The sequence below is a fragment of the Neopsephotus bourkii genome, unplaced genomic scaffold, assembly GCF_033783945.1.
Source record: "Neopsephotus bourkii isolate Nb327-2 ecotype Australia unplaced genomic scaffold, CSIRO-AGI_Nbou_v1 NB_1171, whole genome shotgun sequence".
Lineage (NCBI taxonomy): Eukaryota > Metazoa > Chordata > Aves > Psittaciformes > Psittacidae > Neopsephotus > Neopsephotus bourkii.
In genome coordinates this window covers 156,267-170,773 of record NW_026901656.1, presented here as the reverse complement: position 1 = coordinate 170,773, position 14,507 = coordinate 156,267, and the positions used below count along the sequence as shown (strand labels likewise).

At 43.4% G+C, this 14,507-nt stretch overlaps 1 protein-coding gene across 6 annotated transcripts in view; it reads right to left on the bottom strand.

Annotated features, from left to right (window-relative positions):
* ZNF462 (zinc finger protein 462) overlaps positions 1-14,507 on the bottom strand; it is a 95,173-nt gene that overhangs the window by 44,880 nt on the left and 35,786 nt on the right. For 3 of the 6 annotated variants that reach the window (XM_061363678.1, XM_061363673.1, XM_061363674.1), the window contains exons 2-5: positions 9,689-9,940; positions 3,618-9,094; positions 2,590-2,754; positions 761-1,035 (exon numbers count right to left, since the gene is read on the bottom strand). In XM_061363678.1, coding sequence (XP_061219662.1) covers positions 761-1,035; positions 2,590-2,754; positions 3,618-9,094; positions 9,689-9,908 — 6,137 coding nt within the window. In that variant the 5' untranslated portion in view covers positions 9,909-9,940. The remainder of the gene's footprint in view (positions 1-760; positions 1,036-2,589; positions 2,755-3,617; positions 9,095-9,688; positions 9,941-14,507) is intronic. The other 3 variants (XM_061363677.1, XM_061363675.1, XM_061363676.1) reach the window with 1 other exon arrangement.

The window sequence follows — 14,507 nt, the reverse complement described above, 5'->3', positions numbered from 1 at the left end:
CTCCATTGGGGGGGGGGGGGGGAGCACGTCATATATATGATTATGATTTAAGTAATTCTTAAAACTACCAATCTTAAGGCAAAGCCAGTCTTGAGGCAACAAATCACAAAAAACATGACCATTCATGATGACTGTGTATTTTCCATGTGCTATATCAGACAAGAAAACAGGCTTAGGGAGTCATTAGTATACTACACTGCTGTGAACTTGAAATATTTGTAGATTGAAATTGCACATCATAATTAAGAAATTTTTACCAAAAAAATCTAATTTTAAGGTAAGTTTATGACAGTTACTTAATATTAGAAATGAAAACTCAATCATCAAAGAGTTACAGTAATTATAAACAAGGTAGTTATGTGCAGCAGAAGTTCTTTAAACATGAAAGATTAACAAGAAAAATACTTTCCTCTTCTTCTTAAAAACTTGTTAAGTCTCATACATTTGACAAGGTTGCATAAGTGGTGGGCTTCACTGTTTGCCTATTGAAAGAGGTCTTACTCTTTTGCTTGCATGCTTTTACCCTACACGCAAAAAAAACAAAAAAACAATGGCTTCAATAAATTCAAGAAGATACAAAGATGCAACCTTTTATAAACAGCCACTCATAATGGCCAAAGATTCTGCAGCATGGAAAATACCTAAATGCTGAGAAAAGTGCTGCTCAAGGTCAAGTTGATTGCTCTCTTCTTCAGTGTCAACCTGCAAAACAGCAGTGCTAGTTTGTACTTCTTCTGAAAACAAAATTAAAACAACTTACTTGTGCCTGAAAGCAGAGACAAAGGAGCAATACTGGCAGCTGTACTTGTCTTCCCGGGTAAACATGGCCAGAGCCAAGTGACTCCTCTCGTGAGATCGAAGACCCTGCATAGACATCAAAACCCGGTCACACTGGCTGCAGTGGTAGCCCCCAGGCCTGGTTTCATCTTCCAAGGATGCTCCAAATTCAGCTTCTGTAAATTCCATAATGCCAGGGTCTTTGGCTCCCTCAAAACCCTCCATCAAAGTTGTGTTTGAAGAATCTTCAGCTTCCTGCTAAAAAACACATACCCCCCCAAAGCCATCAATTCTCTCTCCCTTCTTCCCCTCGGTCTTTTTCCATGTGTTCATTGTAATGCCTAGGTTTCCCACTGCATTATTTTTCTAAATATATCCCTACACAAACTCCACACCAATGGCTTTCTGGAAAAAAAAAAAAAAAAGGTTTACTTTTGGGAGGGAAAAATGTTATTATATCTGCTATATATATACATGCAGATGTAAACAAAAAAAGTCTCACTCCTTGATCAAATCTGAGTCAGATAATGAAAAAATACAAGAAACTGAATAAACTTTCAATAGTCCTGATACAAACCTTGTAAACTTGAACAGATAAACATCAGTAAGGTATAGAGCAAGTTAATTTTAGTTTATTTTGCTCTAGCTTACAGTGTAGCTACTCTATAGACTAATAACTAGTTTACAGTAGACTTTGTCCATCAGTGTCAAACAATAAAAAAGTCAGTACTCTAAGACCCTAGTTTCTCTTTAAAAATAAAAAGCGAACAGAACAAGTCTGTTTTTTACTGTTTTTTCTGACTTTCCTTCCCTTTTCTAACCTGAACATACATTTTCGCAGCAACTTTAACAGCCTACAAGAGTATTTCCATCATATTCTTTTAGCCATGGATTTTGGCTTCTGTTCCCTGCTGCAAAACTATTTACTCAAAAGAATGCATTGACCCTATGTAAGCTTCACTTGAGACGTAAGGAGAAGAGTAAATTGTCTGTTAGGATAGAAGTGTCTGAATCTGTCAGTTGTACTGGGTAAAGTAAAGAAAGGTCAGTGACAGGGCAATAGAAGGTTTCTCAGGTAGGAGAAGTAAAGCCATGAAGGACTTGGCTTCCTCACAACAAGCAGACGCTGTTGCCAAAGAAGCACTTTTAGTCAGGCAACAGGAGCCTTTGCCAAGAGCCCACTGGAATGAGGAGGAACATACAGCTAGCTCTAACAGCCTTGTTGCACTTTCACTATCCCTGCCAATAGCCTGGAAAGAAGGCTGTGGAGAATGGCCTGTCCTTGAGATGTCCTAGAAGTCATTCCCTTCCACAGGGAGAAAAGAACAACAAATGTACATCAGATCACCTGAACAGGACCACTGGCTCAGCTGACCACTGAATGTTTTGTTTGGAGCCAGTGTGCAAATTTCATGTGGAAAGCAACTTCATAAGCAACTCCACACATTTCCATATACACACTTCCCACGCTTCCAAAAGTTGCCCAGAATAGATGAAAGAGAGAAAGCCTCCTGCTCATAAACCAAGTATTTCGGTCATCAACGACATCAACTCCTTTGTGGCTGAGAAGAAATGAGAATTAAATAGTCTTCATTCCCCTGGATCTAGAGTGGAAAAAAGTTAAAACATCTTTAAATAAACCAAATGCACTTCAGAAACTTGGTGTTGAATTAAAACATCATGCTGAATTGGAATACCCAGTTCAAAACCCATTTAACTTCACAAGAGCCCTTCACAGGTTTCCAACAAGCCCTTTATTTTAACAGTGCAAGAACCTGCAGTCACCTTTAGTCACCTTTTTACAATTCTTACCTTTACCGTAGCTGACACAGAAGAGACATTCCCATACTGGACATGCTTGCGGAGGTGATTACAGATAGCTCGAAGTGTTGGATGGACTTCCACACAGAATTTGCATTTGTAGCCAACCACCTTCCTCTCCTTAAGTTTTGAAACCTCTTCCAAGTGTCCAAAAGCCTGTTTGAGGACACAAGCATAAGTCACTGAAGCATGCTTTGCTACCTCATTTTTAGGAACACAGGCCAGGTTTTACACCTGAAGGGAAATTACACTTAACATACGTATGTCCTATTTTGCAGAACTGCAAAGGTTTATTTTTGTTGACATCTTTAAATGCCTCCAAAATAAACACACAAGACACCTGTGCAGTTTCTGCCTAACAGTGATCTCCTAGAAGACCATTCACTTTGACTCGAAACTGCTTTTCCGTGACACCACAACTTCCCCAACAGCTCTGCAGAGCTTTTCTACAGCAAGTATACTTCAAACTGAAGCAGAAGCAGGTAAGCAGGCAAGAAAAAGAGCACATTTTGGTCCTCTGCTTATGAGGCACCTGCCCAAATTTTCAGTCACCAGATAGATTCATGTCATGTTAATACTGAGTACTTAATCAGAGAAACTACTGAGAAAGAGAGAAGATTGAGAAGGCAACTGATGCATTTTTCAGAAGCATGCTGAAGAGGGGAAAGCGACAATTTGCAAAGGATTTGCAACAAAGTACCCACCAGCCTTCCCACAAAAGAACAAGTTAACTGTCTTGATACAGATGGCCTTCCAGAAGGCTGGGAGGAAGGAAAGAAGGTGAAGAAAATACTGAAGGAAGCAGCAGGAAGGAGCAGGGCAGAATCTAAGGAAATGAAGAGGATGGATAAGGAAATTAAAGCAGAATGTGTAATTGACTTATGGAGCTCACTGGCATGCTGAATCATTCATTAGCGTGTGATCTTTTGGCTGTCAAAAAGAACATGCAAGTGGGCAGTAGTGAGCTCCCTGGCAGAGAGCTGGGAGCAGGGAAAGAGACCAGACACACAGATCCTTACCCTTTCTTGTTTGAAATCTGCAAAAGCACCATCTGCATATTTCTGTTTGCTCAAAAGCTGCTTCCTCCTCTCCTGACGTTTGGCACGCTTCTGGAATTCCTCGTTGTGACCATTCAAGTGTGCGGTCAGCTCTGCCGTACTATGCAACTTCATATCACAGTGCTTGCACTGGTAGACAGGGTTCTGGGACCGTGTGCCACTTCCCAGTATGGTAAAGTCCCTCTTCAAATCCTTGCTGTGGTGGTCGGTGTAATGCATGCACAGCAACTCCGCTGTGCTGAAGGACAGCTTGAAACATTTTATGCACCTGAAGGGAAGCCACTCAATTTCCTGAGCCTCAGCCTCCACCTCAGGCTTTTCAAAGTCACTCCTCTCCTCAATTGGGGTTGGCTTTTCATGTTCATCAGCATAGACAGCAGTGAAGTAACCCCCCAGCTTGCTCGCATGCTGCTTCTTAGGGAAGACACCAGGGTGCCGCTTCATGTAGTGGGACACAATACCTTTTTTGCTGAAGGACTGGAAGGAACAAAGTGAGCATTTCTTCTTCTCTACAGCCCTCCTCAGCTCCTCACTTAACTGAGGAGTGTCATCCTTGGGAGGAGATGGAATGATCACTTTATTGGGCTTGTCACTAACTGTCCTGGAGGCTGCTAAGCAGTGAGTGTAGTAAGCATCAATGTCATGTCTTTTCTGGTAGTGTGCTGCAAGCCCTTTGCGGATAGGGTTGGTGTACGAACATAAGGCACATTTGAAGAGGTTGTTTTTGCCCTCTGGCTGTGCCCGGACATTGTTGTGTTTAATGCGGTAGTGCCTAGCTATCCCCTTTCTGGTAGAACAGAAGTATTTGCAGAGCTGACACCGAAAAACTGTGTGAGACACCAAATGAGAACTGGAGAAATGAGGTCCTGACATAGATACTTCTCCAAGATCCTCAGCAGCAATTTCTGGCGAGGCCTTGATTTCAGTCACCAGGTCTGGCTCCACTGAGGCAGATACCTTTGGTGGTGACTGGGCAAAAACATCAAACTCAGGCTGATTGTGGTATTTCTCATAGTGAATTTTCAGCTTCTCAAGTGTTCCATGGGTGTAAGGGCAGAGTTTGCACCGATAAGCACCATAGCCTTGCTTGAAAATCCTACTTGTCTCTTCCACATCATTCTGAGCAATATCAGTTGACTGCTCCACATCATGCACGAAGTCTTCAGCAGTGACCTTTATTGATGGATGTCGTTTCTGGTAGTGTGTGAGAACGCCATGAATACGTGTATTGATGTATGGGCAATGTCTGCATTTATATACAGCCCCTGGGTTAATGTCTATATCCTGAGCAAAGTCTGCAGCTTTCACTTTCATGCCAGGATGCTTTTTGCCGTAATGTGTCAGGAGGCCATGCAAGTTGTTGTACTCAGACTGGCAAACTGTACACTGATATGGAGTGGAGGAGATGGCAGGGTTTGCAGAAGCCAGCTGGACAGTTTTTTCCTGGGAAAGGCTGGGATCCTCTGCACACTCTGCATCCTGATCCATTTGTGATGCTGTTATCTGGTCTTCAGCATCCATCCTGACCCCACCTTCGTCAAGCTGTGGGATGCATTTCTCAGCAGCATCTTTCTCCTTAATGATATCCAACAACACAGATTCATCTCCATTCATGGCCCAAGGGTGAAATGCTTGATAGTGATTAGTAATATCCCAAATGGAAGATGCTTCAAAAATGCAGTCTCTGCATTTATAAGTCTTTATCTCTGTTGGCATCACTAGAGCAGGAGGGGAAGGATCAGGACCTGCCCAGAGTTTAGTTGCCATATATGTATAATCAACATAATGCTCAGGATGTCTCCTTTGGTAATGCACAAGTAAACCACTTGGCTCTGTGTGTGAATAAATGCACCATTCACAGTGATAACCAGCTTCTATCAAGCCATCCAAAAATGCCCATCTCAGAATGGATGTGACTGTGGCCTTCAGAGTCGGGTGGTCTTTCTTAATATGCTTCCTCAGTGCATAGAAGTAAGGTGTTGTGTAGCTACACTGCCTGCATTTGAGGGCTCTCAGCTTTGACTTGTCCCGTTCAGTGCTGGAGGTGTGAGCAGGCACACTGCCAGGTGATTTCTTCTGGCTGCGATCACAAAGGCTTCTTATGGTGGCTGTATGCTGCCTAATCACGTCTGCGTTAGCTTTGAAATCACGGTGCTTCTTTTGGTAATGAATGAGCACGCCTTTCACTGTCCGATTTCCGTAATCACAGTGTTGGCAGAAGAACATTTCATTCTCAGGAGGATTCACAGAGGTCTCAGTTCCACCCCGGCTCAACTGCTGCATTGACATTGGTGGCCTCTGAATACCAGGTGGCAATTCACCAGCCCTCAACATGGCTGCAGTGGGGGGTGCCTGTCTGATATATTTGGCAGTGACCTTTATCTCTGGGTGCCTTTTCTGGTAGTGGACAAGAACCCCTACAACTGAACGGTTGCTGTATGAACAGTGTTTGCAATAGTAGAGTTCAGTAGAGAGGTCTGGTGGTGGTGGTGGAGAACCCAAGTTGGACAATTTTGGGGAAATGGGTGCTCCCAACTCAAAAGACATCTGAGCCAGGGCAGAGCCCCTCTCAACAGAGACTACACGCATAGTCTTCTGAATTCTGAAATATGATGCTTTTTCTTCAGGGTGCTTTTTCTGGTAATGCACCAGAACTGAATGCATGTTAGGGCTTGCAAATGAACACACGTCACAGTCATAAACAACCACACTATTGACTGAAAGTTCCTTCTGGTTTTCACATTCAGGACTAAAACTCTTGGCGGCACTTTTGTTAAAACCAGCTGGCACACCAGCCCCGCGAGCCACGGGGGTGGAAGTTGCCATAGTTTTTGGAGCAGAATTCAAGATCTCCCTCAGTGTCTGAGACTCTGTGTTCAGCCCCTCTTGCTGCTCAACAACATAGCTTGAAAATATCATTGCATTGTTAATTTTCACTGTGGGATGCATTCTTTGGTAATGTGGCATCAGGCTTCTAACATTGGGGCTTGTATAAGAGCAGAAGCGGCACCGGTAGATCAGATCAGAATGATCAAAGTTCAGTACATTCATAGCTTCAGGATGATGCTCTCCATAATGCTGCTGCAGATCTTCAAAATTTGTGTAGTCAATGTAGCACTCAAGACACCGGTACACTGCGCTGTGATCATTGGGATCCAGGATATACCTAAAGCTGAACTTAATATAAGGATGCATTCGCTGGTAGTGGGTGCTAACACTTCTGGCAGATTTGTTGCTGAAATCACAGTGTTTACAGTAGTAAAGTCTGCCAGAGTCATTAAACTCCGAATTCTCATTGTTCTGATCAGTACCATATATGTTTGACTGGCTCCCCAGAACAGAGGCATTAGGGCTCTGATGGTCCTTCATGCTGACAGAAGAGTAATAGTCTTCCTCATCTTCAGATAAAGTGAGCTCAATCTCCGCTCCATTGGTGGAATTGTAGTCATGCTGCATGGTTCTAAAGTTTGTTTCCTTCTGGGAATCATTAGCCTCTCTGCCCCACATTTGTTGGGGTGCATAAGTACTGGAAACATCTACCATTGGTTCTGTTTGTTCTTCTTCTCTGTCTAACTCCACTTCTATCTCCACCTCATTGTCCTCCTCCTCCTCCTCATCATCCTCTACATTAATCACAGCATCTTCTTGCTGTTTGTTTTGGCTGATTTTGCTCTGCAGGTTGCTCGCTATTTCATCGATTCTAGTTCTCTTTTTCACTGGTGAGAGATCTAAAGGGAAGTCATTTGACACCTTCCGCGGGGCTTTCGCCACAAAGTTATTTTTAGATGAGAGACCAAGGATGGAGGTCTGGCTTTTCTTCACTGTGCTGGCAGAGGGGTGAGCATCTGCCTCACTTTCTTGTGGTGTGTTTGATGGCGGCCCGTCATATTTTGGCAAGTTGTCACAGAATGAATGCTTGTGCTGCTGATGAACTCTGAGGCCCTTCAAAGTCGTGGTGGAATAGTTGCACATTGTGCACTTGTATGGATGCTGTGAATGGGGCTGGGGTGATTGCTGTTGTTGCTGTTGCTGCTGTGGCTGCACCGGTTCCATCATCCCGGCTGACTTCCTGCCATTTATATTTCCACTCTCGTAAGACACTGTGCTGTCGTTCAAAGAAGAGGCGATGCTTTCAGTCTGAGAGTTCATAGTGTCCCAGTCTGATGTTGTTCCTGTGTGACACTGCTTGTGGGCACCAAGCTTTAATGAACTCTTGCAGGTGAAAGGGCATTCATCACACTTGTACACAGCTGTCTTACCAGACAGGTGAATATTCTCAATGTGACGGGATATGCTGCGGCGGTGCATCGTCAGGAAAGGGCAAAAAGGACACTGGAACCTGTTCATATACCTTCTAAAGGGAATTCCCTTTGTTTCCAATAGTTTATTGCCATCAGATCCCATCAGCTGCTCTGCAGACATTCCTGAGGTCTGGTGATCCATAGAGTTCAAGCCATTCTCGCTGTCCATTTCATTTAGTTCTTCATCTGAGCTGGAGTCATTCAGCATACTGCTTGTTTCCAGGTCAGCAGAAGAATTTGTCATATCAGCAATTCCATAGCGGGATCTGTCAGATAAATTAACCATGCCCGAGTTGTGAGGTGACTTAGGCTTCATTTGAGGGTAAGACACAGAAGAAAACTTAGAAGATGTAGAAGAGTTGGGCCTGATAAGGGAATTGCCCATAGAGCTCCTGAAGTTTGAGACATTAGCATTCGACATCTCACGTCCTGTTGTATTCATGGACATATAATTAGAGTTTGGGGAGGCATTCTGGGCACTCTTACTCTGTACGTCAGATGCACTGGTTCCATCTTGTTGCTGCCTCAGGCTTGATAGTATTTTTACCATGCTACGGTGCTTCTTCATCATGTGGTCACACCAGCGCTCCCTTCGAGGTGTCTGGTAGCTGCACCATTCACAGCAAAAGTTGCCCCTAGACTTTGTCAGGGGCTTAACCATGGATTCCAAAATGCTCCGCTCCACCACTTCTGCAGGCAGCTCCTTGCAGGGTTCCTGCACTGGCACAGAAGCAGATGTTGATTCAGACACAGCAGCGGCAGCAGCAGGAGGAGTTGAAGCCTCTTTCAGGTTGTTTTTGTGATACATTTTCTGGTGTTTAATAATCCTCGCGCGCCTGGGTGACTTGTAGGTACAGAACTGGCAACTGAAAACTTTGCCAAACCCCTCATGCATCATGATGCTGTAATTTAGGGAACTAGCCGTTGGTGGGCCCACTGAGCTCCCCCCAGCCTGTGCTCCATGAACCTTGCGTGTGTGCTCTATGAGGAGATTTTTGGAACGGAAGTAACGCACACAGAACTTGCACTGGAAAAACTTGTTGGTTGGTTTAGGATTTGGAGCCACGTGCTGACCATAGTAAGTCTGGCTCTGGCTATAGTAACTTCCAGTCCCCATCTGACTTGCTGCATTTTGCCCTAAAATGAGAATTAAGGTATGTATGTTAATAAACTAAACCAAGGAAAAAAGGTTTCTTCTCCACCCACCCTGTATGCGTAAGAATGCAACCACATCCTCAACAGATGATAATTACACTAGCATTCCCTCACTTACTTATGGTGAGATCTACATATCTGGCAATGATCATAAAAATTACTATTATGCATAATTTGTACATATACATGACTGAGGTATATAGTTTGATATAGATAATTTCCAAAATAATCTTCTTGAGGAAAAAATAAACCCAGTACACTAATAAACTTGAAAATTTTGAGGTGGTCCACAGTAATGAAGACCAACCCAAAAATCTGAAAACAAAAAAGCAGTATTAACAACTACATGAAAAGCAGCTGGGAAATAAACCCATCCTCCATGCTTGCATTTATAGAAAAAGCCACGGTCAGAACCAATATGGCTCTGAAGCTAGACATCTGCTTTGCTCATATAGCAACAAAGGTAACATGAGTTTTTCAAACTAAACTAAGACATACTGAAATAAGACACATGTAAAATAGGGAGTCAGAGTTGAGATTGTAAGAGTTGATGTCAGTCTTTGAGTTGAGACTTACCTGCTAGTTCATCTGCGATTGCAAATTCATCCTTTACAGAAGAAAATTCAACTTCAGTCTGGTTGCTAGCATTCATGGAACCAGATCTTGGCTGGTTAGGACTTTCCTCAGAGACATCAGTTGGCTGCAGAAAGGCAGTGTGAACATCCTGAATGTGAGCTTTGAGGTCTTCGTAAGATGGAGCTCGAAAATCACAGCCATCACACTGCAGCACCTCCATGGTTCACGGATGATCTTTTACATTAGAAAATCCTGCAAGAAAAACAGGGAAAGAAGAAGGAGATATATCCTACACCAACGCCATTACAACAAATCCTGAAAATAGGTAATACCAAAGCTATGATGACTCTGTCATTTCCAGAGATTCCGCAAGTACTGTGGTGTAAAACTGAACCTTTACTTACCATATTAAGAGACATAAATTCAGATTCACATGAAGTCCCACCTAGGTAGCTCACAAGTTGCTGACTCAACTCTAGAATCAACTTTCTGACAAGTGGCTATTGATTTAATAGTCTTTGCCCTCTCGGCTTTTCCATTAGAGAGGATATGGCTGTTGTTCAAAATTTTGTGTCATTTAAGACCATAACCCATATGCTACAGAAAGAGCCCACCACTACCAGCCGTATACTGAAATTTACAACCTTATGAGACCAACCCAACCTTCCTGGAAGCTGACAAATCCTGCCTGGTTTACTACCATAGACCAACTGCCTTTACAAGAAGAAACCTGCCTTTCTTCTCAACGTCCTATCAGACCTGATGTTGGTGGAAAGCCTTAGACTTAACAGCAGGGCGAGAGCAGCTACATGAGCCCAAGGTAGCTTTGCTCTGCCCTACTTTCCCCAAGCCTTGTAGGGGCATTTCTATTCATTTTTAAAATGTTTACAATTTCATTTTATTCTGGGGAAACGACCTTAGCAGCCTGGGGGACAGAGAGGGCTGAAGGAAGAAAAAGACAACAATGAGAACAGGAATGCTGAAAAAATACAATGAAAACAGGGGTTATAAAGACTTAGGAGACATCATGACTTCTTTGATTCATCCCACAGCCTTGCATACCTTGAAGAACAAAGCAACACAAGATATGGTAAGGTGAAGTGTGGTGGTTTAGCTTGTGACCAGTGTATGTTTATGCACTGCCATGAAGAAGAGGAGAAACAAAGCACAAGCAAGACAAAAGACTTCGACACTCTTGCACTGTGCACTGTTTAGGTATGAGAGCAACCTTCTTATGTTAATACAAGATTACTTCGTTAAGCTTCTATGTGCTGTTCTCGGAAAGGATGACAAACTGAACATTCAGACTTCCAAGACAAAAGGGCAGCCTAAAGCACACAAAAAAATCCATGTGTTTATTGTACATGGAGTATGAAGCTACTTCCACATCAAGGAGAATGCTCCAAAACATTAGGGCACTGAAGCGAGACAGGCTAATACATCAGGATTTTTATATGAAAGACTGCTTCTTCAGATAGCCTGCTAAAATAAACTTCTAGCAGGTCAAATTCTGGACAGTTTCAGCAGAGGCTCTCCACACATATTTACCTACATTACTTTAGAGGCTGCATTGTGTCCTTTCTCTCCCACCACCAATCAAGAAAATGAGCGCTGCAGAAGCTTCTTTTCAGCTAACAAAGTTACAATAATCGAGATACTTCAGCTTTTACGTGCAAGCACCAGACCAAATTGTGTGGAAGAGGTTGCTATCTGCTCTGGATCAAATTACAGCAGTGAGTGAAGCCCCACCCCACGTCTCCTTTAGCACAGTCCATTAGACCTGAAAACAAATTTTTCCATGGAGCAGACGACTCCTGCATTTAGAGCACTTCACAGAAAAGCAGATCATCCAGTTTTCACTACCCATCCCCCAAGCTTAGTCCTTTCATCTCAGCCAAACAAGCCACAGCTCTGCTGAATGTGTTTATCACACTTTCAAGAGATATGAGCCCCTGCGTCACTGAAGCTTTAAGACTCACTAAGCTGCCCTAGTCCTCTGAGCTTTGGGAGCAGCCATTTTAGCTCAGACAACTCCTGCACTCCGAGGCTCAGAGCTTCTTGCCTGTGCACAACATGGCCTCACTCATCTCAGCTTCATCTCAAGCACACCAGCCTTTTCTTTCTTCCCCACCCCCACCCCCTTTTTCTCATCCTCCTCCTCCATGGGTGATGTTTGAAAAATCAGCATCCCTAGAACACATCTCCCCTTCTCCTGCATGACTTGTCCCCCAGATTGTGTCCCCCTGCACTGCCCAAGCAGCACCTTCTCTCCCTGAGCACATCGCCTGCAACCATCTCCTCGGGTTGGCTCCCCTGTCCCATGGATGACAAATGTGATGGTTTGTTCCAGAAACACAGCATTACAGCATCAAGACACTGGTCCAAGCTGTCCTACAGACAAGAGGCAACACACAGCTGAGCCTCCCAGAAGGAGGGGAAGGGGGAGAGGCAGGCGGGGGGCCTCCCGCCTGCCCTGTCCCTGGAGAGCCCTCCTGCTTGGCGCAGAAGACACACCACCCCACTCCCCTGCCAGATTCCAAAGTCTAATGACCTTTGTTAATCACCAGCCAGCCTGTCTGCATCAGCAAACCCTGCCAGCAGACACACCCTTCACACAAAGGCTGTAGCTATGCCTTTTAAGAGACGTTCTCTGAAAGCTCCATTGTGTAGAAGAGAGGAAAAACAACACACACACACACAAATCTGCTCTTCCCCCCCCTTACACTCCACCCCACCCCCCCGGAAAACTTCAGACCCTTTAGAAACACCACCGCAAAATGCTTTCAGCCCTGTCCCTTTTGGAAACTTCAGGCCAGCTTGCAAAGTAGGAACCCAGGAGGGAGAGCAAACTTGAGGTTCTGAACGAAGATAATCCTGGCAGCTTCAAGAGCTGCCAGGATTATCAACCACCACCATCACTATCTCCAGCAGTCATGATACCTTCTCCAAGCATCAGTGTATCTCAAAGATACTGGACACTGGCTAGACAACCTTAAACCAATAGTACCCTTCTGCTACAAATCAGAAGGAAGAATTAAAAGATCATTAATAGCTGCTGATTACAAAAACTGATGGAGACTTTCTAGTGGGTTCCAGTTTGAATACCACAGCAGGGTCTAAATCACAAAGGCAGCAGTATATCAGAGAAGAGGTTAATCTTACTGCAGCTATGAGGAACAAGCATCAGGTACAGCTGAGTGGACTTCAATTGGATGTTTTCACCATGCATTACACTGAAAACAGGATGAAGCATTCTGCAAAGAATTCTGCTTTACCATTTCCACATTTATTTTTTTTTAATTTAGGCATTGGACAGAGGTGGAGAAAAGCAAACTGCTACTTTGAGCTCAAATACATATATATAGCTAATACAAACAAAAACAAATAAATAAAAATCACCACCAACCAACCACACAAAACCCCTGAAACACAATATACGTCTTCCTTCTTTTTGGTCTGCATGGTACACAAAACAAGAGAGACCCACCTACCCAGCAGGAAAGATCATTTAGAGTGCAGATGTTAGCACGCTGGCAAGAAACACACGCCAAGCAAAGAAGACAATTTGCACGTTTCCATCATGACCAGCTAAGACAGCACATTCCCTAATCCTTCAAAATTTCGAACAGCACAATAAGAAAATTTAGAGGAGAATGGCGGTGGAGTGAGAGTTACCAAATCCACCAACTCAACAGCAGAACAGGAAGTCTGGAGGAAAAAAAAAAAGGGAAAAAAACCCAACAAAGCAAGCAAGCAAACAAACAAACAAACAAAAAAACACCCTAACCACCACGAAATGAATCTATAAATCCCACAAGCTCTTTAACATACTCGCAATCAATCTCTTGAGACCACATTGCCTACAGATAATGTGGCTTCTAAAACACCCTTACTAATGGGATGCTAACCTCACCAAACAGATTATTAAAATGCCATTGTCTGACTAATTTGCATTTACAACCTCTGCTTAAAAGATATGGTTTTCATGTTTAATATGGATGTATTCTTGTTTTTCTTTGAGCAGAAAGTTTCCAAAATGCTGGGCAAAAGTGATTCTCAAAGCCACAGTTTTAAAAACCCAAGGTGAAGTCTAAAATTATATTTGACATCCTCTTCTACACTCATAAATGCATGAGAACATCAGATACACAGTTGCATTAGATTTCTAGGGTTTTAAAAATCCAAAACAAAAGATAATTATGCTTGTTGAACAACAGTCATTACAGGACTTGGCAGCAGTCAAAGTAGTACAAATCATTATGTTTAAGTTTGGTTTTAAAGCTTCAAAATACACAATTAATTGTGAAGCCCAAGGCACTGACCTCAAAATTGAGCTTCTGTGGTTTGACTACCCATCCGTTATACTTTGAGATGGAGTCAGCAGAGCTTCTAGAAGTTAAGAATATGCACATGCACAACCACAACTGAAAAGGTCAGTCAGACCACACACAGTATGTGAACTTCCAGCTTAGTATTACTAACACTGTAAAACAAAGAAATCACTACCTCTGAACGCCTTCCTCTGGTCACATGATCAGAGGCATCCTCATACACACCCCCTGCCTCATACACACAGGCTGCATACACAGCTTTCATTTTACTCTACGCCAAGGTGGAGCTGAAAGAAGTTTCTTCATAGACAGTTATCAAGCACTAGAACAGGTTGCCTGGGGAAGCGGTTGAGTCACCATACCTGGAGGCATTTAAAAGATGAGGTGTAAATATGGCAGTTAGGCACATGGTTAGCGGTGCACCTGGCAGTGGTTAGGTTTATGGTTGGACTCGATCTTAAAGGTCTTTTCCAACAGAAAAGATTCTA